This window comes from Metarhizium robertsii, assembly GCF_000187425.2.
Source record: "Metarhizium robertsii ARSEF 23 chromosome Unknown MAA_Scf_11, whole genome shotgun sequence".
NCBI classification, from domain to species: Eukaryota; Fungi; Ascomycota; class Sordariomycetes; order Hypocreales; family Clavicipitaceae; genus Metarhizium; species Metarhizium robertsii.
Window position 1 is genome coordinate 663,598 of NW_011942151.1, and position 27,836 is coordinate 691,433.

Here is a 27,836-nt window from a genome sequence, read left to right on the forward strand (position 1 = left end):
CGACGGCAATCGTATCCGCCAGTTGGAGGGCTCCAGTTCCTCACAGATGGGTTTGAAGACTGATTCAGCATACAGGCTTAGTCTGCCAGCATTCTGGGCCATCAAATGTCTGGCCTGCCGGATGGCGTCTGACTCGATTGTTGTTTGATCTCTGAAGTCTAGACTCAATCGGTGGCGGGTCATGCCAAGCATTGAGCATCAACATCCTGGACCCACTACATAGATTCACCTGGCCAATTGGAAAACCCGCATAGGAGGTCGGCATCCGTAAGGAAATAAAAAGTTGCATGATGCATCAATTAATACTCAACAACAATTTCACCTCGCCTCTCGTCGCAACCTCACAAATGCATGACTTAAGATAATACATAGCCCCCTAGCCAGCTTGTTTTCACATTAGATCACGATATGGAGTCGGAAGAGGCATCGGGCATCAAAGCATGTTTGAAGAAGGGAGAGCTGATACAAGATCTCGACCTGCCAGACACAATCAATAGGATACACCTGGACAGGAATACTCACCGTCACGGATGCCGGTGGTAATAGCCGGTGGTTGCTGGCAAATTCAATGTTGCCTAGTTTTAGCATTGATACGCTAGGGCAGTCCGTGATCAGCATTCGTGGTGATGCTTCAGATTCTCGGAACCAAGCATCGCAAGACAAGATGCCGAGATGCCAAAGTACCCCTCAATCTTGAAATAGCGCTAGGGACGGGCCGATCTGAATTGTCGCTCCGCTAGGGGTGTGTCAAGGCGCATAGTCCTCGAATCTTGAACCCACGTTGGAGGGCCTGGACTCAATCCACGCCGCTGGATAGCCGAATACTTAAATTCCACAAACAGTAGGTATGCAAAAATAGACAACAGAGTGAAAACGTCTTAAATAAGACGACGGCAAGCGAAAGTAAGAAAATAAAATGTATTCAGCCAGGGAGGTAATCTGTTACGGTCGGGACCAGATAGGAGGGTTAGGGTTATCATAAAACGTGGAAAGAAGCACCCCGATTCTGTAGCAATAAGACCCCGTACGTTCCATCGAGCGGACTCTATGACTAACATGCCCCGATTGTCACGGCATGTTTACAACGGCTGGGCTTTTTCCTGCCGACCACCCACCCAGCCAACAGGGCATAATGACGAGCTGGACGGTCGTCAAGTCCGTAAACTTGTCTGCTTTATACAGTGTGAAAGCCACTCCACTCAGTGTATTGGTAAGGCGCCGTGAATTATATGTCTTGGGCAGATTTATATCCATGAAATAACAGGCTTCGGCCTCATATACTAGCTCATACAACACACTAAATATCTATAGTAATTGGTGTATTTTGTAGTTCATTCTGAGGCCCCCCCACAACCGCAGCGTTGACGAAAGTTACGTTCTTATCCGCGTTTGGTTCTTTGAAAATATACTTCACTCTGGCGCATAAAACCATGATAGCCATCCATGCGATGCCACCCCAACCCGCCCACCCCCTCATCACCTCTTCATACGTTCTCTGCACGCTGTCTAGCATCACATCCTCACGCCCATACGACGCGTGGATATGGCCGAATACATGAAGACGAGGCCGCATGCGGTGAAGTTCCTCTGCTAGGTATGGACACCCGGCACGGTGGAAGTCACGTCTATCGAGGTGAAGGTGCGGCGGGCCATGGGTGACGACAATGTGCGGCTTCTCATCTAGGGAGGCGAATGCATCCTTCCAATGTTGAGAATTGTACGGGTGGTATTGGAAAGCCGATATTCCGTACCGGGGCGTCCATGGACTTCCAAAAATTGTGATGCTTCTCATGCCGGGTTGCCCTTCAATGACTTGATCTGTGCGTGTTTCTTGCTCTTGCTGGCTCGTGGGGATTTCGAGAGTGACGAAGGAATCCTGCAGATAAATTACACTTCCCCAGGTCAGGTCTTTCTTAGTCTTACTCTGGCCATAGCGTCTTTCGGGATACTTTTCAAGTAACGCGTCGTCTAACAGGACGTCATGATTGCCTGCAACAAAAATTTTGTACTTGTGCGGCTGCGATGAAAGCCACGTCAGGCCATTCTGCACCTCCTCAAATGATCCGTGTTCTGTTAGGTCGCCGGCGTGAATTAAAACATCTCCCAAAGGCACTGTTGGCTGCTTGTTGTGTGTGTCAGAAATACAGACTATGCGAATGGAACATGTCTTTGGCGTTGTCCTTGGTATTGCTGAGGAGGTCCTGGCTTGATGGGCTTTGAGGAGGGCATCGGCGACTCTGCGCATTCGTTGTGCACGGGTTTTGATGCTAGTATGAGGCTGGTCTGCAGAAGACATTGATGTCACAAGGCGTTGTGGGCTTGCATTTGGTCATGAGCATATTCGAGTGCTTCGTGTGTGCGGGAACAAAGTTGGCAGGCACGACATGTTTCGGGATTGATTGATGTGGTTGCAGGTCTGTGCCTGCTTGCTACAGTGGGGTTGTAGCACTTGAGTTGTACCCAGGTACCGCTAGACGTGCTAGCGCCCCCACACCCAGTGCCTTCCAACAACAGGCACCAGCTGAAATGGCGTCAAGTGCCATCGATCATGGTTACACGCCCCCACGTGCGAAGCCAATCCCATCTGGGCTCCTCTTTCGCGTGGCCACAGCTTTTGCTTGCATGTGCAAACCTCTGCCCCAGACTCGTCTCGACGCTCGCTAGAAAACCTCGAATGTCCTTGCTAGCTCGCCATTGCTTGTTTTCGATCGTATCCTTTGCCTCGAAGTCGTTTGGGCACTGTCGCCCCTAGCTGTACCGAACGACCGTTTTGCTCATGACAACATAACCCAGCAAACATCGGAACCTTAGATTTGAGGAATCCCGCCACGGACTGCAATTAGCAGGGCCATCCTCAGCCCAGGGGAGCTTGAACGCAAGCAAGCAGTCGTCAACGCAGCACTCGTTGTGCCCATCACAGGCACTGACTTCATGCCTCAATGACTGACCAACGAACGGAGCGACCAGAGACGCCGCGAAACCCGTTAATCGTGATCCCGCTCCTACGCTACAAAAGACATCGTGAAACGAGAGAAAATACTCCACCAGATCGAAGAAAGCTATGGCTGGCTAGGGTTGCAAACTTCGCTTCTCGGCCTGAGTGATGTTGGATAGGTCTATTACCCAACACGTTAGTCACTCATAGGAAGAAAGTCTGCATGAAGCAAGTCGCAGCTAGCCATTGAGTACGCACACTGAAACTGAGAGTAATCTTTAGGGACATGAGACTTCTGGGTCTATGCTAGCAAGATTGCTCGGCTTGAGCAGAGTTTTCGAGATATCACGACCCGCATCAAGGTTCTTGGGCGGCAGAGCTGGGGGTGCAAGTGATGGAGACAGGCGAGAATGAATGAAAGATAATCTGAACGCCATAGGAGCGCTCGCGCTGCCGCCTCCCATAGGGCATATGGCGCGCGGAAGACTATCTAGTATCTACGCTACAGGTAAGATATCGTAGAACATCCCAGGTATCTGGCCTGACGGCAAGGTAAGTTTCATAACTGCTACCGTTGGCTCCTTCATTCGAGCTCGTGCTCAGTGGAGTTAATGTACATTTCACTGCGGATCAGCTGCTAATGCATCTTATGATGATATTATAACGTAAGAAATGGAAAATGTAGGGAACGGAGGGGGACTGCGTAGGTTGCATAATCGCGCGGCTGCTCGTGTGGGCATCATAGTTTGGTGGACTTGTTATCAGGCGTAGCAGGTAGTACCTGATGCTTTGTGTTTTGGGCTTGAACACTGCACATGTGGTCATTCATGTGGTCTTCTAGTCGCCCAGACTTCGGGCAGAGCACTATGTGTTCACGCGTATGGAGCCCTTGGTAGGAGCGCGTGGGTTGTCCTTGTGTTTAAATTTTTGGTGATATTTGTCGAAATTGCCGTGACCAGTTCGGGCTTCTAGAAGACTGCGCAGTCTTGGGCTCGTGAGACTTTGCTCTTTAGGACACGCCAGAGACACTTTTGTGAGACCGAGATGCTAGTATCCCTTGAAACTAAGTAGCTCTCCGAGCCACCCCTGTGCAGAGTGCTGTCTGTTTTTGGCTTTCCTCAGGCTGGCAACTCCGATTACCGCTTCTGGCTATGTTTCATCTCCTGGGAGATATTCTCCAGCCTTGAATAGCTTCTCCGCTGGTAATTCTTCCGTCTTTTGTGCCACAGAATGCCAGAGTTTGTGATGCTGCCCTCGCCCCTTACTGCTAAAACTACGAAGCTTGGTAATTTGCTCACACACCCTCAGGGCATCGTTCATTTTCCCCTGGTCCTCGCAGCAGTGGGCCAGGAACCACATTGCTTCGCATAGAATGCGTAACTTCGTCTTAGCTGAGTCTCTTGGACAAAATAATATCCGATTTGAATCGAATACAGTAAGTAAAATAAACTGTGAACATGGACATCCCACTTCCTGCGATCTGTAAGTTTCCCATCCGTGCGCTTGGATTGTTCATAATCGCGCTTTTGGATGACATCCTCCAATATGGCCGCAGCGTGCGAATATCGTCCTTGGCGCCAGTCAAGATGCGCAAGCCCGGTTCGAGCCGTGAGCGTTCCTAGATGGTGCTCGCCCAGGTTCCCTTCAGCGACTGGCAAACCATCTAGAAAAATCTCTTCGACCTCTTCGAACTGATTCATGGCAGTCTTGATCCTTCCCAGCGTCAGCTTGGATTTGAGAGTAAACAGGTGCTCACGTCCAAGTTCTCTGACGCCAATTTGCACAACCCCGTCACTCATCTGATGGGGACGCGGTAGATGCTCCTCACTAATGAAGCTGTAGATTCCAGCAAGATTATCTTTGGCTTCTCAAGTTTTTTGATGCGTCGGACCAAGATCCTCTGCAGCCCCTCACAAGCTCGCAATCGCAGCTGGAACGCCTCTGAGAGCCATTGTCAAAATGGCGGTGCTTAAGCTTGGAAAGGTTATCCGCAGCTGTCGGTCCATGTGTTCTCGTGTTCAGGGCCAAAGCCATTCAACAGTTTCGCTAGGCCTTGTTTAGGCAATTGATTAGCTTCTGCCAATCGACTGCACATTAGGCAAGTGGCGTCAAGAACACCCATGACCTGCAAAGTTGAAGGATGATCTGGACCGTAGTATTTTTTGGTCGACTGGACGGCTTGGTATTGTAACATTTGAGACTCATTGTTCCGCGCCTGCAAGACAAGATTATGAGACAACGAAAGAAAGGTGTCAATTTGTACTCAATGAACTCGGGGCCTAGGTTTGCGAGGATATAATCCTTCACTTGCACCTGAAGCTCCTCAGCCTTGGCATAATAACCACAGTGCAGGTGCAGACTGAACTTGGCATATTCAGCCGTCTGGAAGCTTCGAAAGCCCTGCCGAGGTATAAGCCACGTCAATGCCCAAGGTTGACTGAGGGTTCTCTGTTTTCCCTCCAAACGTTGCGTAATTGCTTCCTGTAACCTGAGTACATGCTCATTATGCAGATGGATCTGTCTTTTAACCTTTCGTTCCGAGCCATGTATCCGCGCGGGGCCTGGAAGGATATGGATTGCACCAGTACCGTGGCCGCTGCCTGACACTAAATGGCTTGCTCAGCTGATGTGTACTGGTACCAGGCCTTTGCCGCATCCATGTATACACTAACGGATGGACCCAGTAACTATTACTATGCCAAGTCGAACCACAAGAGACAGCGTCCTTCGCAACCGGTCTTCATCAAATGGTGTGTCTGCTTCATCCCTCATAACGTCCGGAAGAACAGTCCTAGGTCTAGTACATTGCTCTGCGCGAGCAATAACCCAGTCGCGAAACACCGTCTTCCATGTCCTGGATCTAGAATATACGAGCACATGCTTGGCGGCTTGCTCCTTCGCCTGGGCGTCTTCTCGTTCTTGCCGGGGGTTCGTGGCCGTACTTTTGATTAGATCAAACTCGACGTTCTCGCGGTAGAAGAACGAGAACATCTTCGACAGTTCAAGTGCATCCATTGACCGTTGGTCATTCTTATTTTCGAGGCCAACATAGATCGTCTCATAGGAAGAATACACGCTCATGCTTGACGCGTACTCATTGTCGCGGCCACGGGATACTCTTCGGTTTCGAGTGAGTGTGGCGTTGGCGCGACTGAGTGATGTTGAAGATAGATGCCAATTCGTTCATATGCGCTAGCCGGCCCGTGTAATAACTGCCGAAGTTTTGGGGCATGTTTAAGTACTCATTGAACCTAATGAATGACGCCGCAGCATCTGCGGAAACGAGGGAGCCGTAAAGCTTGCAACAATGAGCGCGTATGGTTTGTGTGAAATTGAATAATAACGTATATCCTCAGAATCGACGGACTCTCAGAGTTCCTGGCGAAACCTGCTCATCTTGACGTGTAGTTTAGCATTTAGGCGCTGATGTATTTGCATGTACTCGCCATCTCGACCTGGTATCTGGATTGTCTTTCGGGGGCCGTTGATTTTCCCAGTTACGCGAGTCCCGACGATTTCATGCAATAGTGTCTCGAGCTGCTCAATGGTGTGCTTGCTCTGCTGTAAGATCAATGCCAAAATTTCCAAACTTTGTCAACATCAGATTCATGGTCCAGTGGTGCATCAAAATTGCCCAAGTCACGTCTGGGATGGGGAAAGTACTCGACCGAATCATTGACGGCTAGGAGGGATTCAGTTTTCTGGCTCAAGATGGTAATTGCATCCTGGATCTTGCTGGAAGCTTTTTTCATATCCGCCAAATATGAGAGAATGCGGAAGGATACATCTGCCAGGCCCGCAGTTCCAACCGCAATAGAGAAGGAATCCATGATATCGTCGAAATCGAAAGGACTCGCAGTCTTGGGGTTATGCTCGGTAGAGCTACTCGAGGAACATGGATGCTGGGGAATGGTGAAAGTTGTTTGTATCTGGGCGCAGTTAACATTTAAAATTGAGGCGGCAAGCAGCCCCCGTTTCTTCCCCGTCCAGTTTTTGCATGCGGTCAAGTCTGACCTCGACCCCAGTCAAGCCTGATGGCTTTCTTGTGACAGGATGGAAGTAGCCCAACCCTCCTCAGAGGCTGCACGGAAGCCCAAAGCCTACGTTGTGCATTGCCAAAGCCCATATGGCTGGGTCAAGATGACGAAGAATGTTCGTTCACTCGAAATCGGATTGGCAACTTGTGGCGCCAGGCTTGACTTTCCGGTGTGCAGCGTAGCATGTGGAAAGAACATTCAATGTTGCATCCACCACACGGCGTGCCAAGATTCTCCAGGCGGCGGTGGCGGTGTCCTAAACCGGGCGAACGTCGGATCAATCCGATAGTGGCGCATTCAGCCGTTGTCAGATTAGTCCGTACTCCGTACTCCCGCCCAATTCCCAGCAACAGGGGACAAAGACCTGGTGTAACCAATCGCAGCCTCCTCACAATAGTTTGACATTTTCGCTAGCAACATGGAGCAACAAACAGCGGCCCACTACGTCGGAATTCTTCCGAGAATTGATGAAGCTAGAACGCATCAAGGCATCGGCAAGCTACCACAGGTCATCCACCACGAAGCAAAACCATGGGCCAAAGTCAGGCATTCATGGCCTCATGTCAACTTATCGGTCTTCTGTCTCTTCTGGTGAGCTGCTGGTGGTTGTGCCGCAATGTGTGGCTATTTGTATTTAGCTCAATTCCCCCTAAAAGCGGAAAATCTTGAGGCTGCGCTAATCATGACCGCAGCCATCGCGCCATTGTCGTGGTGATGACAGAGGCTGTGGCCGGATCGACATACTGCTATCGTCCTGGAAGCTCCCGCCCCTTCTATTGACAAATTACTCGAGACACTCGATGCCGAATAAAACCGAAAGATCCCCGTACTCTCCCTCCAACATTACGAACGATACGGTGATACGTACGGACAATACTCTGGGGAATTATTTACTATTTTTACTAGAGACTCGCGCAATATTTCTTCGTTTATCCGAACCATTTCCTAGATTTGGCCATGGACCATTGCGAAGTGTCTGCTTCGTGCCTCTACTCGGCGAAGCTATCTTCACTGAAGACGGATCAGAATGGAGGGCTACTAGGAAATTGCTGGCCTTCGAGTTGCATAAGCCACACTATCCACCGTTACATATGTTATAGTGTCTGGTCATTTCCAAAATTTACTACGGCGCATTCTTTCGGATCAGGACCTACCCTAGAGCATTAATCTGAGCCCCTGATTTTTCGACTATGCCCTAGACACTTCGACCGACCTGTTTATCGGAAACTCCACCAATGTGGCAATATCCTTAGCCTGCAATCCGAAGCAAGCAATAAAGGTACGTGATTTTCCAAGGCCATTAATGAAGCAGCGCAATGGCGAGCGACGACAGAACGCTTTAAAATGTTTTCGTAGTTCGTGACACCACCGGAATTGCTGAGGTCATGCAGAACCGCTTGTGACTCGTTAGAAAACATGATCATTTAAGCTCAGCGTCACGAGGCGGAGTCCGGTAAAGGGGCTTTTACCAACTTCCTGTGGAAAACAACGGACTAGGGCAACGCCAGAGACGAGCTCATGAAAGGCGCTACCTGGACCATGTTGTATATGAGACGCTCCGTCTATTCCCAGCTGTGCCTATCAACGGCCGGTTGTGTCGCGAATCAACTAGTCTTCCTTGTGGCGGCGGCGAATCTGGGCAAGACCATAAAGACACCAGACCACAATATGCTCTTTGGCGTATGCCTGGTCATGCCATGAGTTTTCGCCCAGATAGGTGGCAAGAAGTCCATGTACAGACTCGGACGAGCGATAGCGATTTTACATTCCATGCTTTCATAGGAGGGGCACGAAAGCGCCTTGGAGGTAGTTGACATTCACTTATAATAATGATCTTGTTCCATGAGGATGCTTGACGTGATGGCAGAACACATCACAATGAAATTGACCAAATACACTTGACAGTTTACCAGCTAGTCCAAGGTTTTAGTACAATTGCGGCCGATGTTCCCGTGTTTAAAGCCAGGACTCATTAGCAGGACCCAGTCCATTACCAAATCGATCTTACAATGGCCCTCGATGACGGTGTTTTTATTAGATTGAAGACGAGACGGTTAGGAACGGTTATCACGTGGCCATGAGAATAGTTCACTCATGGGGGTGCCAGCGACGAAGTCAACAACGCCGTGAACGTCCTTGCTGTTGTCGGTATCAATATACGTAAACAGCCAATTGTCCATGACATCAGTCTGAACTCTCTCCCTCAGGCCAAATTGGCAAATGACGCCTACAGGTTTGGCTTGATGGTGATTAATACTGCTCATGTTCTACTCCGTCTTGTCACGTTGACGGCTAAAAAGATGGTGGCCTCGGCCAACCAGGATATGAACAATGGTCAGTGTATTTAGGCGTCGTTATTCCCATTTCAGCCCTGTAATCCGACGCCTGCTTGATGGCGCAGTGGCAACATGATCACTCGTCTGGTTTGCCCTCAACTTCGTCTGCAAACCCGCCGTCTGAACATTACTGGGGCCATGTTGGTAAGGGAAAAGGCCGGAATGTCGAAAGTTTCTACTGCGTCGCACAGCGGTCGCATGACCAGGTATGAGGCGGCTCAGCGAGGCATCAGTTCATCCGGTCTCGACCGCCGGGCGAGAGCCAATACATCGATGTATTGACTCATTTCCCTGAAACCTACCCACGTCCACCTGACGTGTCATTAAGCCTTCCTCCAGCTTTGAACCGGCCTGTTGCACGTCACGACATGGCAGCCTTCTTCATCCACGTCATGCAATTCGGCACTCTCAGACTGATTTCGAATAGGCGCCGCATCTTTGCTGACATGTAACCGGAAGGACTAAAATTATCAGTTGCGTCAAGCTCACTGAGATGCACTCTCCTGCAGTATTATTCCAAGGCTGGAGATTGCGGTCGGCTCTCTGAACATGCCGAAGACGCCGTGTTTGCACCCTGCCTGGTGAGTTAACGCGTAATATCTGATACGAGGATCGAATTACGGAGTACTGTGGCCAAATCGACGTCGAATCCCAAGCTTACCCGCAACCGCGCTGAGCACAGCAGCGAGAAATTGGCCAATGGCGGTCATTCCAGCGACCATGACGACCAGGACGTCACAATTCAGTCATTTTGGGAGTGCTTGGTTGTAGGTCGCACCAAAAGGGTGGACAATGTCAGCTCAACGTGTCACGGCGCCGGGGAATTTGATAGCTTCCGCGTCGTTTGCCACAGCCTGCTTTCTCAAAGAGCTCAACTCCCTCAAGGAGACGAGGGCCAGAAGGTATCATGTTCAATGACGGTCTAGGCGACCTGAAACAGTCTCGTGAGACGTTGGAAAATATCCAGAGTGTTTCTACTGGGTAACGCCTCACGCCGGGGGTCGTCGGTGGCCTGGTACGGAGTACGGAGTACGTCCAAGGTATTAAGTACGGAGTGCGTGGGAGACATCGACCGACACCTAAAGTACCTTGCAATACTTGCACTACGGAGTACGATAAGCAATCAATATTGAAGTTTCTGCGAATCAAATTCACGCCCCGCCCCCAACGAATTCAGGAGGGCAAGACTTGCAGTGACGTGTGGCCATGCTAACCTGCGTTTCCGACCGGGATTTCCCCTCAACACTTGTCATACACTGTGTGTCACAAGCTTCAATCTCCCGCTATCTGGTGCTCAGCGAAAGGAGGCGGGCCGGAAATGACGTTTGAACAAGTCGACGTTATCAACTGTCGTGGCCACAGCTGGCGCGCGCCACACAATCCACGCATAAGCCCTCTTTTTGCAGGGATTCCTTACATATGTACGGAGTAGTACTCCGTACTTCGTAGTCCTGTGAAAATACGTCTGCCGAGTACTCCGTACAAAGACCAGCACAGTTGCTTTGAGCCTCACGTCGGGGCGTTGGGTGTCTCAAAAAGCTCTGGAAGCAGAAGCTGTGCTCCGCTTCAGATCGGTATAATATACCTTTAGTCACCAAGATGTACCTTTGAATATTGTATTACATTGGGGATTTTTTGTAACACCACTCCAGTATTTTATTGGCATTCTCAGATTTACTCCAGTTCAGCAGCTTGTGCCTTCCACTATACCCAGCACTCATCACTCCCATCAGCCATAGCCCGCTCTTGAGCGGCCACCTCCTCTGGAATGGACAACGGTTCAAACGTCATCTCTGGCTGCTCCGCCTCTTTTTGCTCGTGGTTCATCAGGTCGCCCGTGAGAAGACCCTTATCTTTCGTCTCCATGTGCTTGCCGAACCACCGCGTTTGCGAGCACGCGTAATGGTTCACTCTGTATGCGATGATGATGTCGTCAACGCTAAACTCGGTCGCTTTCTTGGTGCCACCAGAAGCATCCACACTCACACCGCCTTCCACGGCGCCCGTATGAGGCTCGTTTACCTGGAGCTCGGCTTTGCCATGTTTCTCAGTAGAGCGGGATGCGTTGAACTTCAAATTCTTGGCCACTTTGAGACCTGTAATCATGTATAGATTGGCAGTGAAATGATTGGAAGCTTCCACCCAGTCTTGAATTGGCCTCGTTGCAAGGCATTTTTGGAAGTAGTCGTTGTCTGGGTCGAAGTAGGTCGTGACGATTGAGTCACAGGACACGGATGACTCTAGGTCCCTTGAGCCGCCGCCTATGACAGAGCCTCCAACTGGTATGCCAATCGCCTTGAGCCAGGCACCGAAGTTGGCCTCCCGAGCCTTGATCAAGGTTTCTCTGAACTGGGTCTGGCAGACGGGGGTGTACTTCAGAGCTTCAGGCACCTCGACGTGGAAGCCTCGATTCAGCGGCACGAGGTGCTGGAGGTTGGCGACGATGGTGCCGAGAGAGAGTGGACCGCCCTCGGCAGCAATATCGAAGCGCGGTACGACGTGATACGTCAGAATGGCTTTGCCTCTCGGGGCCATGGTGGAAAGGGGGTCAATGACGGGGCAGATCAGCTATCAGATAGAAGTGATGGGGTTGTTTGCTTTCAGTTGACAGGCCATGGCCCTTGAATAGGCGGGTAGTCAGGTCTAAATATATTTGTCTGCTGGAAGCTGCATCCAAGCAAAGAGAGCATCGCCAATGATTTTGGCTAAACAGTGCTGTCCTAGACGATAGGCTCGTGGCGGGCTGCTGTTGGGGGGTGCTGACGCACCGTAATTGCCTCGTCACACAGGCCGTTCTTGATTCAACGTTCCATCGACGCTACATGTACGGAGTACTGACAGCGAAATGGGTTCCAGCCAGGCCTTCGGCAGCAAGGCGTCAAGGTTTTATGCCTTCCGGGCCCAGCTAGCCATGTACCGTTGGCCCGAAGTAAACATGGCAACTACAATTGACGGAATGATGGTCGTGTGGGCGACGACACCACAGCACAGCTCGTGCCTAGGTAAATACAGCTAATGGGGGCAGGAGTAAATGAATTGAAGGAGAAATAATATGAAATCAAGTAATAGGATAATATATAAATACTATACTAGATACATTTGTACCCTGACAAATTCAACAAAACGTTATGACGTCCCGCAGTGCATACTTGAATTTCTCTTGCGTCTCTACCGGCCCGTTCCAATCCCAGAGCTTCTCTGTCCAGGGTACGAGGCGGTGGAAGTTGCCGGGCACCTTGTTTTCCGACATGTACTTGAGGAATAAATTACGCATGACCCTGTACCTTGTGATGTCCTCGCCGAAATTGGACTCTGGAATCCGTCTCGCCAATTCTATCATGTCTGCGGCGATGGCGGCCGCCACCGGCGTAGCAAACGATGTCCCGGATATGCGCTGGTAACGGCCATCCCAAAACGAATCGACCTCGAGGCCAAATGCGAGAAAGTTGTCGTCTTCTGATAGAGGGTCTGGGTTTATGCCCGCACAGGTTTCACCAGTTTCATCCGACGCGTGTATGGCGAAGACACCGCGTTCTCTGGCAGGCCAAGCTCGCGAGGCCCATTTGGCCGCGTTGGTTGAGGCGGCCGCGAACACGAGCTTTTTATTGTCCACCAAGTTGTTGATTTCCTTTTGCACATCTATGATGGGCAGCGTCCCCAGGCTGAAGGAGAGGTTGATGATGTCAGCGCGTTCGCCAGCCCATTTGAGTGCCTGTTGGCGAATTTATGACTCCAGTTAGTCTTCATGGGTAGCTTAGATCTGGTCAATAGTATTTGATGGGAGATACTTGACCTGTACCTCTACTAGACGCTCTGTTTTGGTATACTTCAGAGTCGGCGAGTTCGTAATCTTGGCAATAACTACCTCTGCGAGCGGCGCAAACTGAAGCACCAGCCGAGCCACTTGGGTCCCGTGGCCAGTCATATCCTGCCACTTGCTTTTATCCGGGTCGTTGTCGTCAGGGCTAAAGAAGTTTCGTTTTTCGCCGATTCTTGCCTCAACAGCGGGGTTGTTCAGCCACGGATCGCACTCGTGCACGTAGAAGCCTGAGTCAATTATCGCGACTCTCACTTTCTTTTCTAACGCTGGGAGGTTCTTGATGAATGTGGCGGTAAACCTATTCATGTGTGTGACGAAGCTATCCTCGCCTCGAGCTTTGGGTGAGTCTCTGTGGTGGTTGTAAGTGATGGCGAAAACGGATTGAGGCTGTGTATTCACGTACATTTGCTGGTATTTGCTTTCAATTTCCGACCAAAGGCGAATGCCCGTTTCCTCACTCGTACCATCGGGTTGAAGACACCGGGAGTGTTTCGCCTGGCAAGATTCGACATGCATTCTCAAATAAGTAATAATATGCTTAGAGATGACGTCTTTTGCTCGCACCAGCGCATCTGCGCATTCATGGCTATCATCGTGCATGGTGAAAAGTATACAGCCTTCAATAGCCCTCCAGTAATATTCATTTGACATCTCTTTCAAATTGTGTCCGACCTCGTACTGAAGCATATAAAACCAGTCATTCAGTTGGGACTCACTATAAGATCGATAGCCCCTTTCACCTTTCAGAATATCCACCAAAAGCTGAGCAAATGATAAAAAGAACTTTGGACACATCTGCGAACTATACGGAGAGCAGCGCGCTGTCGGAGTTGAGTTGGCCATTTCATAACCTGGGGCGAGAGTGCAACCGATGTATAATTCGTCAATGGGGGGCAATAACTCGCTATTGTTCTTCGGCATGATGTGTAAAGTATCAAAGTCCCAGTCTTGCTGAATCCACGGTCCCATATATAATAAGCGAAGGGATAGTGATAGTCGATGTGCTAGCCAAGCCTTTCTAACCTCATCATCTAAGGTGACTGTCTTAAGTTCTTCTCCTGTCATGAGAGCCCCAAGGCTAACAGGCGTGAGGTTTTTCTCGTCAAGTGGTATGGATCTGTGGTGGAGTCCTGAACTAATAGAGGTTCGCGTCCGCCAAAGACGCTCAGAGTTAAAGGAGAGCAGCAAGGGTACGTTATAACGACACGCCGTCTCGATCTGCAGACATACATCAATTTCGGTATCTGAAGTTCTCGCAGATTCCAGGCTAGGGAGACAATGGTCTTGTTAGTTCAGAATTATTGAACTCGGAGAAAGATTCTGCTGACAAACCTCTCATATCTACATGTTGCCTTATGCCAAAAGCTCTGATGATTATTTATTGTCGCGTTTTTCTTACAGCTAGACAGGTACATTGAAAAGAGAATATCGGAATCGTCAGGGTCAGAAAGCAACAGAAAGGCGCTGTGCCGCCATTCTGAGCAGTGTTTCCGAGTCGCCAGCAACTCGTATAGCTTTGTCGGATCTGCGAACTCTACCGCCGCGCTGTAGTCGGGCTGAGGCTTAAGCAACAAGGGAGAGCACACCGCCTGAGTCCTTTTCTCAATGCGTGCATTGAGCTCGGTTTTTTGCTTGAGGCCAGCGAGTCCCTCATCAAGAGACGCCGGAAAAACTGTAAGATGGAACCTCGGATCGGGAAGTCCAGTTTGAGACAGGGCATCTATGTACTCTTTGGCTTTGGCCTCGGGTTCATCAACATTTTCGTGGGCAGTCATGCCTGCCTCGGGGTTGACTTGAATCTAGTGTTTCCCATCATCTCAGGCAACCATCCATCCAGCGCAGTAATGTGAGCCGGCGGACTTACCTTTGAACCAAAATCTCGGACCTCATCCCCGAGCAGTGTTTCGATCTGGTTCAAGGCTGAATCGTTCCATCCCTGTTTGCACAGCTCGTCTACTCGAAAAATTGCTTCGAGGTTTCCGCGGCTGTCAGAAACAAGGGGGGCCCCTGCCTCAAAGACTTGAAATTTGGCAGCAGCCTTACTCTTTCGGGCTTCCTGGTCGTCGCCCGTGGACGACTCGAAGGGGTTGTTCTCGGACCGACGGAGAGTAGGGTAGGTCAGGTCATTGATAGACTGATACAATTTGATATTTACCAACATTGTATCCGCCGGTGTTGACTTTTCTCCAGTGTGCTTTCAAGGAGAACAGGTGGCCCAGAACGAAGGCTACATGTGATATTACCAGGCACGAGGCGGAGCCGTGTCCTATGTTGTTTTTACTATCAGGGAGAGGAGAGATGACAAGGGAAACATCGACGGTTTTACAAGACTCGAATACAAGCACAACAAGTTATGGGCAACCCCTCGCACTTATTCCTTCGGAGTAGAGCAAGCATGTAGAGGATGCGCCGTGATCTCTGAAGACCAGAGCCTCAACCGCCATCCACTGATACCGCCTGCTCTGAACCATGCACAGCCACTGGCTGCTCAGAACTATTAATATCTAACTGGGCTGCTCAGAAGAGGAAGTCAAGTTGACTGTCCGGGGCGCACAATTTCCGCCGTGGCGACCGTGTCCCTGTACTCCGTACTTGGCACTGAAAATGATTGAACTGTCGGATGTGACAGCTGGTGTGGTTGGGCATAAGCACACGAAGCAATCGTCGAATGGACTTGGAGCAAACTCTCGGGGCTTGGAGTTGTTGCACCGCAGAAGAGAACATTGAAGTCTGTTGCACAAGGGCTGTTGACGAAATGATGAGGCCGTCAATGGGATATGGACTAAAAGTGGAGCCACCAATAGTATCAGATGAGTCTGGTAGTACGACCTCAAGTACATCAATGTACTGTCTGGTCTGGTCATTTTATCTTCAAAGTTGTCAGTACATCCAGACAGGCCGCCCTTTGCCAGGGGGTCGAGGCCGCCTGGTCGATGCTCCTGACTCCTGACTGGACCGAACATGCATCAGGATTCAGCACCAGACGCATGCATGCATAAAGGTTTAGTCTGGTTGGCTCTCTGCGCGCCATTGTACTCCGAACATGCCAACCAGACCAGTAACAAACCGCCAGTCGACCAGTCGGCCACTCGAAGTACCCAGGTAGGTGGGTAGCACAGTGACGACAGTCCATGCCTGGTGAGTTGGTCTCGCCCAGTGCTGAACCGGTCTGGTGGTGTGAGTCCGCTGCAGTCATGTCTGGTCGCCTCTTGTCCTACGTAAAAGTTTCTGCCCCAAATTCAAGGCTTACACAAACGCTTCCAGCCATGTTGAGACAAAAGGCAAAGTCTGACCAGATCCTCTACTCTCTCTTTTCCCTCCGCAACCTCGGGTGAACGCAAAACGCAGCCATGGCTGATGCTTATACCCAAAACGGCGAACTCGCCATTTCAAAAGCCCAAGACATTTACTTACAGGCCGAGAAGTGCCGACTCCTCTTTTCCACATACCTCAAGATGTTCCAGTTGCCCACTCCATATAGATGGCACGTGTTGAACAATGAGTGTCGCTTCTTGACCTGGGCGAGAACCTTAGGCGTTTTTGATCATAAAAGTATTCGTCTTGATCGTCGTCTCCGGTTCTCCCATGATTTTAAAGAACTATTCATGTTAATGCTCTCGGTTCTTGAGGAGGGCCTTGAGCAAAGTGAGTACCATCGCATATGTCGCGTTGGCTATTGCTTTCTAACTGAATCATGCCAGCCCTTCTTCGCCATCCACCAATCAACACAGTGGTAGAGAATGATGCTGCCATGTTTGCAATTACCGGAGCCATCAGCCGGCTCGAACGACTTGTCCCCATGATTCAGATCCACGAATCCCCAGTCGCCAGGGAAGCTCTGCTAATCCGTCGTCGTATCGCAAGAGAATGGGGCGATAAATATGCGCCATATGTCTCACAATTAATACAGAGACTCTTCCCGGGTGCTGAGCCTACGTTGCGAGCCCAGCTGACACTGTCCATCTTGTATCGGCGCGGCCGGCTTATCCATCATCTGTTAACGTCTGATAGGTTGCAATATGAAATGGGAACAGAAAATGCCAACCCTGGTGCATCAAGAAGTCAACAACAGGGTATTACTGGTGGTATCTTTTCATATCCTCCAGTATGTCCAGATCCACCAGAGCCGGCACATGGTGAAAGCGACGTTCAATGCCCATACTGCTTAGATAATATTATATTTCCACTATGGGAAACGAAGGAGGAAAAGAGAGCCCGATGGCTGTGAGTGGACCGTTACCTCCTAGAGCCATGTCACTTCGGTGCTAATTTTATTCTAGGTCTCACTTGAAAGCTGATCTGCAGCCATATGTGTGCCTCTCGGCGGAATGCCGACATTTCTTAATGTACTTCTCAACTGTAGAAGAATGGAAGGGCCATATGGAGAGCCACGATGCCGACTGGTTTCAAAACATCCATTCCACCAGATGGTCGTGCCCATTTTGTAACGACAGTTCTACCTGCTTCTTGACCAAGGGCGACCTGGAAGATCACCTCATTCACGATGAGGCGACAAGTCACCCTGGCCGAGCGTGCTGGAACACGTTGACGGTAGAGAGGAGCGTGGTGCCCAAGCGAAGAAACAGAGATTGCTGTCCTCTGTGCAATGAGGAGCTTACGACTGACACGCCAAGCGAGCGGCCTCACCGACTGTACACCCACATTATCGACCACCTAGATGAATTGGCGTGGGTGTCCATCTACTGGTGGAACGTTGAAAGTTACAAGAGAATTGGCGTGTCTGTCAACAGTACGGACTCTGTTGATGTCCAAGGGGGGAACCCACAGCATCGTTGTTCTGGCGCGGGCCGCTCTCAAGGACAGTGTATGAAGCGGAAATTAAATTTTGAGACAAAGGTTAGTACATATATTCATATGAATTATTATGGCTATTGTTTTGGCGTCGGGGCGCCGCGAGCACCTTGCTGCAGCTTCACTCTGTACCTTACCTCGCCTGACATATATGTAATCAACTGATCTCATAATACTGCCAAGTAGGCTGCATCGCAAGCTAACTCCAGCTAGGCCTGCAAAAAAAGACCCGATCTAGGAAGCGAAAAGATATGGTTAACGTCTGAGCAGTCTTCATTAACCAGGCCAACTACTACAATATCTGGTGCGGCGGCCCAATGGCCCGTATCTGGCAGGCAAGCAACTGGGTCATAGTCGTAACTATCTGAGAGACCGTGCAAGAGAAGGATCTATAGCAAAGTACAAGAGCTGGGAGTGCAGCAGACAAGTTATATTGCAAAGGTAACTAGCAAAGGCTGAGAAGTATGATGAAGAGAAACGAACTGGGCTATGGACGGTTGTATAAGAGTTTCACGTTGCGCCACCGATATTTGCAGGCAGATAGATAATATAAACGATGTTTGTTAATATTTCCACAATTTACTCTCAACAGTTGGCCACCCCTCATCCCTCATGTCGGCTTGGACGGCGATTCAACCTTATCAAATCCCATCGCTGTCCAGTTTGACCTAACCCGTTCCTTAATCTCTTCTGGATAGCTTCTCTCAAAGTCACATGCCCTAAAGCTAGTCTTGCCCTCGTACTCCATTGGGAACAGACAGTCCGACACCACCTTTCCACCACGGGTCGGATTCCCCCTTCCATGTGACATGTACGGCGTGAGAGGGAGGACGGGAATATCGTCAAATACGTACTCATCTTGACCAGGGCGACAGCGCGTCGCCAGCGCCCACATGATATCCCTGAAGTTTCCAACATCTACATCGTGCCCAAAGAGCATGATGCGATTCATCAACATGGAACTCTTGTCATTAAACGCCAAGTTGCCAATCTTGTTGCAAAATTCTTCGGGCGTTGTGCGCATCTCCGCAAGCTTCTTGACGTCGACCTTCAAAGCACACCAGGTCGCATAGGTTTCAAGCGGAGCGAACGCGTCGATCACGGGATACCCATGCTGCTGGAGCAACTCCAAGAGCTCCTCCGAAGCCATGGACGCCGTCACATGCTAGATTGCGTAAGAAACGATAACAAATTGCCTCAGTTGCCAAACTTACAGATTCATCGGTGATTTTGCCAGGAACAGAGACGGGCAGGATAGCTCCGTCCCGGTAGGTTATCGCATTGACCGTGAAAAGCGGCTGCATATGCTGGTCGTCGCTGAAGTGCAGGCCGAGATAGTCCTCAAACGGACCCTCCGGGGCCTTGTCCTTGAAGGAAAAGGTGCCCTCCATGACGATTTCGCTATTCGCAGGAACAAGCAGATCGCTCAGCTCACATTTCACCACGTCCAGCGGCTGGCCGACCATGGCACCGACGTACTCGGCTTCCGACACGCCTTGAGGAACAGGACACGCCGCCACGACGCTGGCCGCGGGCGGGACGCCAAACGCCAGCGCCCACGAGACTTCCGTCTTGCCCTTCTTCAGCCACATGTCTCTAATGACGGAGTTGTGCTGTCCCGATCCTACGAGGCACACGAGCCGTCTGCTGTCGTGAATCATGCCTCTGAAGATGGACCAATTTGTCCACTTGCCATCTGGGCTTTGGAGGACATGCACCCCATACGTCTGTAGGTACTTGCCCGCATCGGCCTGGTGGAGCTTCGGAGCCGGCAGTTTGTGCAGATCAATGTCGTCGCCGAAAATCTTGTGCTGCTTACACGGTCCTGTGGGCAGGATGCGAGGCGGAATCGGTGGCCGACGCTTTGCTTCCTGGCTTCTCTGCAGAATGGCCTTCCAGCTAGAATCTGGCGGCAAGCCAAACGACCGCGCTATCCGGCCATACTTTTCCTCCTCACGGCTTCGAAGGCTCGCGGCGTTGCCAAATATCCTCCACAGGCCATTTTTAGCCCCCTTTACGTTGTTGAAGAGAGGTGCTTTGCCGTTTACTTCGCTCACACGCCGAACGATGGCACCAACCTCGAGGTGCGGGTCGACTTGTTCATTGATCTCTGCGAGATCGCCGTCGGCGCGGAGCACATCGACGAATGTGCGAAAGTCGAGCTGTGCGGCGACGTGGTCTGGCTGGGAAGACAGGGTGCTTTGGGCGCGATATGCTGACCTGGCGAACGGTCGCGTGAATCGCAAATGCACAGATGCGCGACTGACTCTGCTGGTGAAGACGAACGCCATGGCAAGGACTGGCCGAACTTTCACAATGCCAAGACCCTGGTTCGCTGGCTGCATTACATAGCTGTACGAAAAGTCGATTTTAAGGTTTGAGACTCCCTAGAAAAGTCATTGACGTTTATTCCAGGGGAGCCGGGCGACGAAAAGGTGAGGCGGACGAAAAAGTGAGGCGGAACTTCCGAAAATCATTCCGAGCCTTTTGTCCCCTAGCGCCGGACTGAGTTTCTTGGTTGTCAGTACGCACCCGAACCAAACTCAAAACTATGGACTGGAATTCAATGACCAAATGAGATCATCTTGACGGCATTCCACGGTTTCCTTTCCGGGGCGTCCGGGCGAAATGACAGATATTCGGACCATGATCCGTGGACCGTCTTGTTCCCACCTTTCTCGCCCGGGGAAAAGCGGGGCTGAAGCCGAGGGTGCTCCGCCAGGAACTTTCCGTCCATCAGCGGCCATGCAAGAAGCTCTTGGAATAACAAACTTGCATTTAGAAACACCATGAAATTTGCGAGCTATTGACGGGGCGTTTTTTTTTTTTAAAACAAATCACACTGAGAACGTCTTCACAAGCATTTGAATCGACGTTGCATTAGGACACCGCACCACCGCCATGACCACCCATGCCAGCAGGAGCCTAATTCACCGTCTGAGTCTACTGCGCCCAACCAGACCAGCAGCCCGCTTCATCACCAAGCTCCCATACAGCACACGTTCAAACGACAGCGCAACAAAACTACAGCAATACGCGAACCAAGCCCCCAGTCCCAAGATACATCACCACGACGGGCAAACCAGACCGCGCCGCATCGTCGTAGGCATCACCGGCGCCACGGGAACCATATACGCCACCCGGATCCTGTCCATACTCCAACAGCTAGGCGTCGAGACACACCTCGTCATAAGCAAATGGGCCCTCGCAACAATGAAGTACGAGACGACGGCGTCCGAGGCAGACATCCGCGCCCTCGCCAGCAGGAGCTACGTCGTCAAGGACCTCTCCGCGCCCATCGCATCAGGCTCCTTCCAGCACGACGGCATGATCATCGTTCCCTGCAGCATGAAGACGCTGGCCGCGGTGCGCACCGGCTTCTGCGACGACCTGATATCCCGCGCGGCCGACGTGACCCTCAAGGAGGGCCGGAAGCTCCTCCTCGCCGTGCGCGAGACGCCCCTGAGCGACGTGCATCTCGACAATATGCTGTTCCTGCGGCGCGCGGGGGCTGTCATATTTCCGCCCGTTCCTGCCTTTTACACGCGGCCAAAGAGCATGGATGACCTGGTGGACCAGACGGCTGGGAGGATGCTGGACTCAATGGGGCTGTTTACGGACGGATTCAAGCGCTGGGACGGGTTTGAGAGGGACTGAATTCGCTGTTGTACCCCGGTGCAAAGGTTGCAGGGCTTGTGTATTAAAGTAGTTTATAGATGCTTCGTTCTAGTATCGTTTCTTTCACGTTTGGTTTTCCAAGAACAAGTTGTCATCGTCGCAAAATGGCCAATGTGCCCAGATCGACTCCGCCCATCCGGACGGCATGTCTGTGCCGGGAACGGAACCCAATCCGGCTCCATAAGCTGCTGCCACGGGGAAATTAGCAAACGACGGGCTGAACTGGTCCGGCAAGGCAGATGTAGATATTCTCTTCCTCTGGGACATCTTGGAGGTATTCGCGGCAGACGGCCCATCCTCATTCCCGTTGGGGAATCCCTTGTCCTGGCCATCTTGTCCCTTTAGCAAACCCAAATTGACAAGAATGCCGCGCATCTCGGAGAGTCTTTGAAGAAGTCTACCCGAGGCGCGCGATATATGAGCATAGTTTGTCGCCAGCGCCACAGCCATCTGGAGGCTGCGACTAAGCCAGTCGGTTAGATTGGCCGGCAACGTCGCCAGCAGTAGAGTCTTGTTTTGCTCGATGAAGGCCACGACGAGAAAGGCAAGGGCGCAAGCAGATGCCAGCAGGTGCTGATAGAATGGATGTTGCGTGCGGTAAATGTTAGTAGAGCTGTCTAACAGGTATAGAGTATTCACCATGTTATATACTAGCTCTATGGCAGGGGGGAGGTATTTCTTGCCATCCTCAATGTCTGTATTCAAAAAGAAGCACGGTTTGAGAAGCAGGCTCCGGGCAGACTCGGCACGCAGATTGAGGAGAATGACCCACGAAGGCGGCCTCATGGACGGGTTCGCCAACGACGAGCCCAGCTGGGCTAGAGAGACGTCACCTACAGCCTTTTTTCTCCACTGGTCGATTTGGATATTCATCACCTCGAACGCGTCTTCGTCCAGGTAACTTTCTCCTTTGGCGGCTTTGAAGATGGGCTCGCCAAACTTGTCGCTAATTATGATGAAGGCCAGCATGGCTTTCAGATACGGGTTCTTGACCTGTAAATAGCGTTAGCTTGCTCGTCCAAGCTCGCGACGGCAGCCTCTGCTTACCAAGTCCTTGGGCAAGGGGTCGAAACTAGATGTTTTAAAATGCGTTGGCAGCCCCGTAGACGCGCTCCATTGGCGATCGAGGATAATGACGCTGCATATGATGCTGTACACCTCGGCGGTCTGCGTCTCATTATCCAGCACTTGCTTCAAAACGTGGCCGTTGTGATATCCAAGCTCCATCAACATGTGCCCGGCGATGCCGCACATGCGCCAAGCTGATCGGGGCGCGTCGTGGAACAAGTAGTGCCAGCCCTGCGGCCGCATTAGCCAAAGACGATGAGTGAAGCAAACTAAGCGGCGAACGAACGCTGAGTAGTGCAATAGTGACCTGCTTTACGCTGGAGACGGGCGCTGTTATCCTTGCGTTGGCTGCACCTTGGCAATTCTCGGTGATGTACCGTTCAACCTCGGAGACGGACGAGGTAGACTCTGCACGAAGCGCAATGGCCAAAGCGAGGTTGAGGATGACAAGGTCTTGGTCCACCGAGGTCCCTCCTCCTTCCGGGGAGAGACTCCAGGGCGAGTTGTCTTCCGCATACCAGCGCTGGGCCTGAGCCATGAGTCCATTGATGTCGATGACGGGGTGGAACTCTCCAATCACCTCTTGATACACCGAGAGGAGTCGCATGGCTTCCTGCGAGTTAAACAGGGAGCGGAACTGCAACAGCCGAAATTGGTCCCCTAGTTCTCGGCCGCCCATGCCTGCATTGTCGGCGCCATGTTCGCGATGGGACGCTACATCATTGTCGATGCTGGCAAGCTGAAGCTGCTGCCCATGCGGCTCTGTTGTGAGGAGGGTCGTCTGCCGCAATTTCATCTGGGCCACGTTCAGACTGTAGTCTGGGCTGGTTGGGCCGTAAAAGCCCTGGGTCGCGACTGGCGGTGCGTGGGCAGTGGAACTGGGCACAGCATGGCTCGCGGATGCCGTCGAGACGCCGGCATGGCCGTTCTCCCTCCTTCTGGCGTCGGCCGCCGCTGGCTGGCTTGTCCGGCCTTGGCTTGCGGATTGCAGACGGGACGCCAGGTCGTCCAATTGGCTCTGGAAGCTCGACATGATCTCGATGATGGAGGCGTGTTCTGGGTTCCTGGAGCAGAGAGCGGGTGAGCCTTTCCAGATTACTGGCTGTCACGAGCGAAGAGATGGGCAACGTACGTTGATGCCGCCGCGTCGGCCTGACGGGACTGGACATGGGCGGCGGGCGTGGGCATGAATAAACCCAAGTCTCCGGAATAGCAGCACGCGTCGTGACGGCCGGTGCAGGCGGCGCAAGGCTGGCTTCCATCACACTTGACCTTGCGCCGTCGACAGGTATCGCAAGCGCGCAGGGCATAAGGCGCACGTCGTTTGCCCGTCTCGTCACTTTGGTTTCTCGGTCGCTTGATTCCCGAAGCCTCCGGCATCTGCGCTGTTTCGTGGTCGATGAAAGTGTAGCTGTTTGTGGATAACCATGTGTGGATGCGGAGAGGAAGTTGGAGTCGCGGAGCGAGCTGTGAAAATGGGGACCAGGAAGTGGATGGCACTTGACATATTGACGTGACCTATCACATGTCGACTCGCATCAACTTCTTTCCTTTTCCTCTAAGCCTTGCCGTCGCAGATGGTCATGTCATATTGAATGCAAGAAACCTATCCTATCTTTGACTGACCAACATGATGATCTGAAGCCGAGGCCGTTTGCAGGCGTCCCAGCAAGGAAGAGAAGACGCACGGGGCATAGAGGACATGTTGGCATGTGTCCATTCCACAAGCACCGGATAGCCAAGCTCCGGGAAGCTTTGACCCTCCAGATGTCCCCATTCCCGATACATGGATACATGGATGCCGGCAGTGCCGATCCGCTCGCGCGGGGGCGGGGCTTCAAAGTTAGAAAGCCTGCGTCTGGTCATGGTCCAATTGAATCGGCACATTGCTGGCCTTATCATGTCGACGGGCGTGAAAAAAGAGCGCGCCGTAATTGAACAGCAGCTATACCCCCTTGTATTCGGTTGACCGTGGGGTACTCACAAAAATGTATTGGAATTTGGTGACTACGCCTTGATTCTCCAGAAGGGTTAGGGTTATCGACTCGGGTGGCCTTCCCAGCCTGTCCGGTCCGAGTCCCAATCGTGGCGCAGTCTGCCCAGATTAGGTCATCAAGCTGGTGCTAATTGCTTTCAATCATCTTTATTCGCCTATCATACATAGTGAAGCTGAGAATTTACCAATCGAGCTGGACACTGACAATTCAACTGATCCGACGGCACTTGTATTTCTACCACCAGGCTCGTCACCACAAATACTTGTCACCCAGAGCTTGGCTGAATGTTGTTTGCCGTTCCATCCACAGACCCAGCCTAATCCCAATGAATCACCGGCTTGATCACCTGTACCAGATTATGGTGAGCAAACCGACCATCGCCTTAGCTTATCCAATATAATACTGACCTTTCCTTCGCGCAAGTCGCGTATTGCCGTGTCAAAGTCTTTTACAGAATAGACCTTGCATAATTTTTCGATGGGGAAATGCCCCTGTTGATGAAGCTCCATCAACTGAGGGATAAACTAGGCAGACAAGTACGATTAGAGCATAGAACAGAGTACCTAGCACACCAGTGAACCCCAGGTACGAACCTTTTGAGGGTTGGACTCCCCTTCCAGCACGCCGATATAACTCGTGTTTTGCATCAAGAATGTCTGCGGGTTGATGCGAATTTCGCTGTTCGGGGGCGGCACGCCCACAGATACCGCGGTGCCTTTTAGGCCTAGACATGTAAATAATGACTCGATCACGGGGAGACGTCCAGTACAATCGATAGCGTAGTCAGCGCCACCTTCTGTGAGTCTCTTCACCACAGCTCCAATCCCTTCGTCGCCAATTTTCGTTGGATTGATAACCGTAGCGCCGAATTCCTTTGCAAGTGCGAGCTTCTCATCGACGATATCAACCGCCACAAGCTGCTTCACTTGGAGGTAGGCCGCAGCCATCAACGCGGCGATCCCGACGCTGCCCATGCCAAAAATAACAACAGAATTGGTCTTATCTGGCTTTAGCACATTAAGTACTGTCCCTGCTCCGGTCTGGAACCCGCAGCCCAGAGGAGCATAGTAAGATAGCGAATCGGGATAGGGACACTTGACCACACTGTTCTCCGTAACAATCGATAGTCGGGAAAAGGAAGATTGACCAAAACACTGGCTCCGTATAGGTGTCCCGCCCTCCGCAAATCTTGCCGGCGTGCTCCCATCCGAGACGCGGACTAAGCCCGCGTTGATGGGAAAGTGGGCGTGACAACAGGAAGGGGAGCCCGCAAGACAGTGCTTACACTTTCCACAGGAATTAAAGGATAATAAAACACTGTCTCCAACACGTAGAGATTTATCCTTGACATGGCTGCCAAGGGCTCGAATAACCCCGGCACCCTCATGGCCAAAGATGGCCGGATATTCCATATTGGGGATTTTCGCCGTCTGAAATAAAATATCCTATTTTCAATTAGATTCAGGTTTGAGTAGAGTATATAAGACATAATATTTCTCACCGTGTGACAGATGCCAGAATACTTCATCTCGACGAGAACTTCGTCAGATCGAACCTCGTCAAGAATAATAGGCTGCATCACAAAATCTCCCCCTGGCTTACTGACGACTAGCGCCTCGGTGTGGATATCTTTAGGGGTAGCCATAGCGTGAAAGAATACTTGAATATGAAAATGCGTGTCTTGGAGTTTGAATTCGGGCCAAAAGAGGAGCTGGAGCAAAAACCGTCTGCAAAAAGAGGTGACGTGCCATGGCAAGAGGGCCGTGTAATCGACTCTTAATAACCCACCCACATTTCGCCTGCAGCAGATTTTAGTGATGAATTAGTCAAGCAACTTCCGATTTCAAAGGAGACACAGCCTCAAGAAAGCCCGGAACACCTTTCGCAGAGGGCATTAGCATTCCGAGCCGGGCTCTCGAGGCATTCCCGATGTGACTGGTCACAAGGTGACAACTGGGGTTTCGGCCGAGCAGGAACTAACATCTCGTTTGCTAGGCCATGGAGCCAGTCAGTAATTCGCCCTCTCTTTTCCAGATGAACTATTGGACCCGTGAGTCTCGGAACGGCTGGCAGGATCCATAACCAACGTTCCACTATTGGCAGGCAAAGTCCTCGTCTCGGTGGAGACGGATTCGCAGCGGTGGGTAACATCTCGGAACGTACTGGCCAATACTATGGCAGAAACTTTATTTCCCCTGCCCATGTTGGACCATTGACACTCATGAACTAGCTAGTATTTGTCATTCTTGAACCCGTCTGATACGTCGGGATATTTCATGGCCCGATAATACCTTTTGATAACCACAGTTGAATTGAGCGCTCGTATTTGCAATCTGGACAGCCGTTGATGGTGGCTGTTGACAGTACCTATATCACGTAGTGTGACGGATTATTAACCAAGATTCTCTCATGAATTCATTATTGTCTGTCTCTCTTTTCTCCCAGTGGGATTCATCTCAGATATCCGTTACCTGTCTAATGCTAATGATGTTATCATGTCTAGCAATGAGATATGGTGATATAATATCACATACAGAGAGCTTGCTTACACCTTCTGTAAAGGGCCTGTATTATTTGCATCTCTAGATAGAAGAATGAACTCGCTCTTTCTATTTGTGTTTCGCTTAACCTACAAGAGTTAAGACTCCATTTGTACACTGAGCAAAGACTGTAACAGCCAGTCCACGGTCGTAGGCACCACATCATAACATGAGTTGAACACATACGTGTACTTAGTCCAGGAATTTGCGCCTCAAGTACTCAGAACGATTCAATCAAGATAATCGCACTTTTATTGCCCTGACATCTCCTAGATCGACGACTATACAGGCACCAACTGCTGTTGTTCTTTTTAACAGATAGAGTTTAGACAGCTTTGAACACGATCTTTGCAACGATCCCAAGTTCGCACTTTAAACTTTGGACTCTAATCACTTATTTTCATCGCATCTTCTGATGAAATACTCGGTCCATATTACCAACAGCAAGAGATACCCTAACTTGCAGTGTTTCGTTTATACATAAAAGTTGCGCCAGATAATTACAATTCCACTCGCATCGCCCACGCCGTTGCACTCAATCTTGTGCAATGATTGAACTATCTACCGCACGCCCATGGTCCATGACCGATGCCAACAGATAAACAAGCCGCCA

General features: G+C 51.0%; 9 protein-coding genes across 9 annotated transcripts; 2 read left to right on the forward strand and 7 right to left on the reverse strand.

The window, feature by feature from the left end:
- Positions 1-1,297: 1,297 nt before the first annotated feature.
- On the reverse strand, positions 1,298-2,296 carry MAA_06747 (phosphoesterase; the record flags this gene model as incomplete). Its single annotated transcript, XM_007824745.1, has 1 exon — positions 1,298-2,296. One exon carries the CDS (start codon positions 2,294-2,296, stop codon positions 1,298-1,300), a length of 999 nt encoding a protein of 332 aa, XP_007822936.1.
- A 1,955-nt stretch (positions 2,297-4,251) lies between these two features.
- MAA_06748 (tetratricopeptide repeat domain-containing protein) lies at positions 4,252-6,016 on the reverse strand (the record flags this gene model as incomplete). The annotated part of the gene is made up of 3 exons (XM_007824746.1): positions 4,252-4,771; positions 5,199-5,416; positions 5,630-6,016. 3 exons carry the CDS (start codon positions 6,014-6,016, stop codon positions 4,252-4,254), a joined length of 1,125 nt encoding a protein of 374 aa, XP_007822937.1.
- Positions 6,017-11,012: 4,996 nt separating this feature from the next.
- MAA_06749 (uncharacterized protein) lies at positions 11,013-11,843 on the reverse strand (the record flags this gene model as incomplete). Its single annotated transcript, XM_007824747.1, has 1 exon — positions 11,013-11,843. One exon carries the CDS (start codon positions 11,841-11,843, stop codon positions 11,013-11,015), a length of 831 nt encoding a protein of 276 aa, XP_007822938.1.
- Positions 11,844-12,423: 580 nt separating this feature from the next.
- Positions 12,424-15,289, reverse strand: MAA_06750 (Peptidase S8, subtilisin, Ser-active site protein; the record flags this gene model as incomplete). Its single annotated transcript, XM_007824748.1, has 6 exons — positions 12,424-13,020; positions 13,108-13,477; positions 13,532-14,263; positions 14,359-14,395; positions 14,528-14,927; positions 14,993-15,289. 6 exons carry the CDS (start codon positions 15,287-15,289, stop codon positions 12,424-12,426), a joined length of 2,433 nt encoding a protein of 810 aa, XP_007822939.1.
- Positions 15,290-16,478: 1,189 nt separating this feature from the next.
- MAA_06751 (uncharacterized protein) lies at positions 16,479-18,153 on the forward strand (the record flags this gene model as incomplete). The annotated part of the gene is made up of 4 exons (XM_007824749.2): positions 16,479-16,773; positions 16,830-17,352; positions 17,409-17,985; positions 18,127-18,153. The coding sequence occupies 4 exons, from the start codon at positions 16,479-16,481 to the stop codon at positions 18,151-18,153; spliced, it is 1,422 nt and encodes a 473-aa protein (XP_007822940.2).
- Positions 18,154-18,550: 397 nt separating this feature from the next.
- MAA_06752 (3-octaprenyl-4-hydroxybenzoate carboxy-lyase) lies at positions 18,551-20,231 on the reverse strand (the record flags this gene model as incomplete). Its single annotated transcript, XM_007824750.1, has 2 exons — positions 18,551-19,105; positions 19,155-20,231. The coding sequence occupies 2 exons, from the start codon at positions 20,229-20,231 to the stop codon at positions 18,551-18,553; spliced, it is 1,632 nt and encodes a 543-aa protein (XP_007822941.1).
- Positions 20,232-20,841: 610 nt separating this feature from the next.
- On the forward strand, positions 20,842-21,597 carry MAA_06753 (Phenylacrylic acid decarboxylase; the record flags this gene model as incomplete). Its single annotated transcript, XM_007824751.1, has 1 exon — positions 20,842-21,597. The coding sequence occupies one exon, from the start codon at positions 20,842-20,844 to the stop codon at positions 21,595-21,597; it is 756 nt and encodes a 251-aa protein (XP_007822942.1).
- An 84-nt stretch (positions 21,598-21,681) lies between these two features.
- MAA_06754 (Zn(2)-C6 fungal-type DNA-binding domain protein) lies at positions 21,682-24,390 on the reverse strand (the record flags this gene model as incomplete). The annotated part of the gene is made up of 5 exons (XM_007824752.2): positions 21,682-22,611; positions 22,666-22,917; positions 22,973-23,750; positions 23,819-24,153; positions 24,313-24,390. The coding sequence occupies 5 exons, from the start codon at positions 24,388-24,390 to the stop codon at positions 21,682-21,684; spliced, it is 2,373 nt and encodes a 790-aa protein (XP_007822943.2).
- A 609-nt stretch (positions 24,391-24,999) lies between these two features.
- Positions 25,000-26,328, reverse strand: MAA_06755 (Alcohol dehydrogenase superfamily, zinc-type; the record flags this gene model as incomplete). The annotated part of the gene is made up of 4 exons (XM_007824753.2): positions 25,000-25,029; positions 25,091-25,207; positions 25,277-26,128; positions 26,185-26,328. The coding sequence occupies 4 exons, from the start codon at positions 26,326-26,328 to the stop codon at positions 25,000-25,002; spliced, it is 1,143 nt and encodes a 380-aa protein (XP_007822944.2).
- Between the last annotated feature and the right edge of the window lie 1,508 nt (positions 26,329-27,836).